Source organism: Vigna unguiculata, chromosome 3 (assembly GCF_004118075.2).
Source record: "Vigna unguiculata cultivar IT97K-499-35 chromosome 3, ASM411807v1, whole genome shotgun sequence".
Lineage (NCBI taxonomy): Eukaryota > Viridiplantae > Streptophyta > Magnoliopsida > Fabales > Fabaceae > Vigna > Vigna unguiculata.
The window spans coordinates 33,649,230-33,651,844 of NC_040281.1; the positions used below are offsets into that span (position 1 = coordinate 33,649,230).

Here is a 2,615-nt window from a genome sequence, read left to right on the forward strand (position 1 = left end):
ATCTAATGAGTGCTGAGTGATCTCACCTTCCATTTTATTTTCCTAACCCAATGAAAGTTATTAATTTTGCTTCAACCTGTTAGCCTATAAGGATAAGGACAGTGCGAACCAATTATAAACGTTGAAAAATAAATAAATACATTATGAACGAAATTAATATTCACGAATCATGAGGGGTTGGTTTGCATTTTTCAACATCGAAGGCCAAGGAGGGAAAAGAAAAAGGAAAATAATAATAAAGTGAAATTAAACGACCGTTACATTGGGGAAAATTTTGAAATTGGAAACTCCATTTGAAAAGAGAAGCGAAAGGATTGCTGTTGGTAGACCAAAAAGCCAGAGTTGGAAATGGCAGCAGAAGAAGACGAACAGTTGCAACAACTCAGATCCAAAGCCACAGAACTTTTCATCAGAGAAGAATGGAACGCCTCGATCGAAGCCTATTCCCATTTCATCACCCTCTGCACCCAAACGCTCTCTCATTCTCTCCCAAACCAAAAGCTTCGCAGACCCCTCTGCATAGCTTTGTGCAATCGCGCAGAAGCGAGGTCCAAGTTGAAGGACTTCCACCACGCTCTTCAGGATTGTGACCACGCTTTGGAACTGGATGCCACGCATTCGAAGACCCTTTTGTGCAAAGGTAAGATCTTGCTCTGCCTCAACCGGTATGCTTCCGCTCTTGAGTGCTTCAGAACCGCCACGCTTGATGGGAACACTGAGAACGTAAGTGGGTACTTGGAGAGGTGCAAAAGTTTGGAACTTTTGTCCAAAACGGGATGTTTGGATCTTTCGGAGTGGGTTTCAAATGGGTTTCGAGGGAAGGTTCCAGAACTTGCAGAGCACATTGGCGCCGTGGAGATTAGAAGATCTGAGATCAGCGGGAGAGGATTGTTTGCAACGAAGAATATTGACGCCGGGTCGTTGATCTTGGTGACGAAGGCAATTGTCATGGAAAGGAGTATCATAATGGGAGGGGTTCAGGATCTGAGTGAGGATGCACAGTTGGCAATGTGGAAGAATTTCATTGACAAGGTTTCTGAGTATGTTGGGAAGTGTCCCAGAACAAGGGGTTTGATTAATAGGTTGTCGAGTGGGGAGAATGAGGAACAACTTGAGGTGCCCGATGTGGGTCTGTTTAGACCTGAGAGTGTGGAGAAGGACGGTGAAGTTGAGGTTGTTGTTGATATGGTTAAGTTGGTTGGTATATTGGATGTGAATTCTCTGACCGAGGATGCTGTTTCGGCCAATGTGTTGAGAAGGGGCAATGATTGTTACGGTGTTGGCCTGTGGTTGCTCCCTTCCTTGATAAACCACTCTTGTTGTCCGAATGCAAGGAGGTTGCATGTTGGGGACTACTTGGTGGTTCATGCTTCTAAGGATTTGAAGGCTGGGGAGGAGGTGACTTTTGCTTATTTTGACCCTTTGTGTGGTTTGAGCAAGAGGAAGGAGATGTCTGTGAATTGGGGTATTCATTGCAAGTGCAAGAGGTGTAGGTTTGAGGGGGAAGTGTTGTCGAAAGAAGAAATAAGAGAGATTGAGATTGGTGTTGAGAGAGGGATGGATGTGGGGGGTGTGGTTTTCAAGTTGGAGGAGCAAATGAAGAGGCTGAAGGTAAGAGGGAAGGAGAAAGGGTATTTGAGGGCATCATTTTGGGATGCTTATTCTGAGGCTTATAGGTCAGAGAGGGCCATGAAGAGGTGGGGAAGGAGGATTCCTTCTGCTGAGGCTGTGGTTGATAGCATCAGTGATGTTGTGGGAGGGGATCACAGGTTGCTGAAGTTGCTGATGGAGGAGTTCAAGAAAAATAGTGGTGGAGTTGTGGAGAGGGACAAAGTTTTCAAGATGGCAAAAGAAGTGTTTGGGAAGGTTGTGAAAAAGCAGGCAATGAAGACACTTCTGCAACTCTGCATTGCTGATTAAGTTAATCTTTTTATTCACTTTCTACTTACTATTTCTTCATTTTGTTGCTATTTTTTATTTTTTTAAACTTTATCCTTGTTTCATCTTTCTTTAATTGCTGTAAACATCAAGTTTCCAGCCACGATCAACTGAAGTTGTCACAGTTGCTCATCTTTGCTTTATGTAAATCAATGGTATGAATAATATTTTGGACATTATTACATGCCACTTATCCTTCTCTGCAAAATTCATGATTCATTTTAAGTGCCTAATCCTAATGATCCAAATTCAGTTATCTATATACACTGCCCCACATCTAAAAAGAAAACTTTTTTATCTTTTAAGTTAGGCTATGTAAGTATCATAACAAATTGATATTGTAGATACATTTTACATAATAGTGTTCTTTCAAACTATTATTCATTCTCTAAAGCACTAAATCTTTGTATACATGTATTTCTCTTTTTAATAAGATTTGTTACCCAAGTTTTCAAATACAATCAACTTAAGGCCTATGTTGACATATTTTTTATAATAACTTTAATTCAATATTTTATCATTTTATTTACAACATAATGCGCTCTTTCTCTATATATAATAAAATGTAAGTAAAAATACATCTAATTTAATCTATAAATATTATAAATATTACAGTTTTTATATTTAAATTATGTCTTTTTTGAATAAAACAGTTAATGAAATAAAATCTGTTGATG

General features: G+C 39.6%; 1 protein-coding gene across 1 annotated transcript; it reads left to right on the plus strand.

The window, feature by feature from the left end:
• The first annotated feature begins 270 nt into the window (after positions 1–270).
• On the plus strand, positions 271–2,112 carry LOC114176992. Its single transcript, XM_028062200.1, has one exon. It carries the CDS (start codon positions 349–351, stop codon positions 1,918–1,920), a length of 1,572 nt encoding a protein of 523 aa, XP_027918001.1. The 5' UTR covers positions 271–348; the 3' UTR covers positions 1,921–2,112.
• The last annotated feature ends 503 nt before the right edge of the window (positions 2,113–2,615 follow it).

What these genes read in the sequence shown, in the direction of transcription:
- LOC114176992 (XM_028062200.1), top strand. Translation starts at nt 349, where the DNA reads ATGGCAGCAGAAGAAGACGAACAGTTGCAACAACTCAGATCCAAAGCC.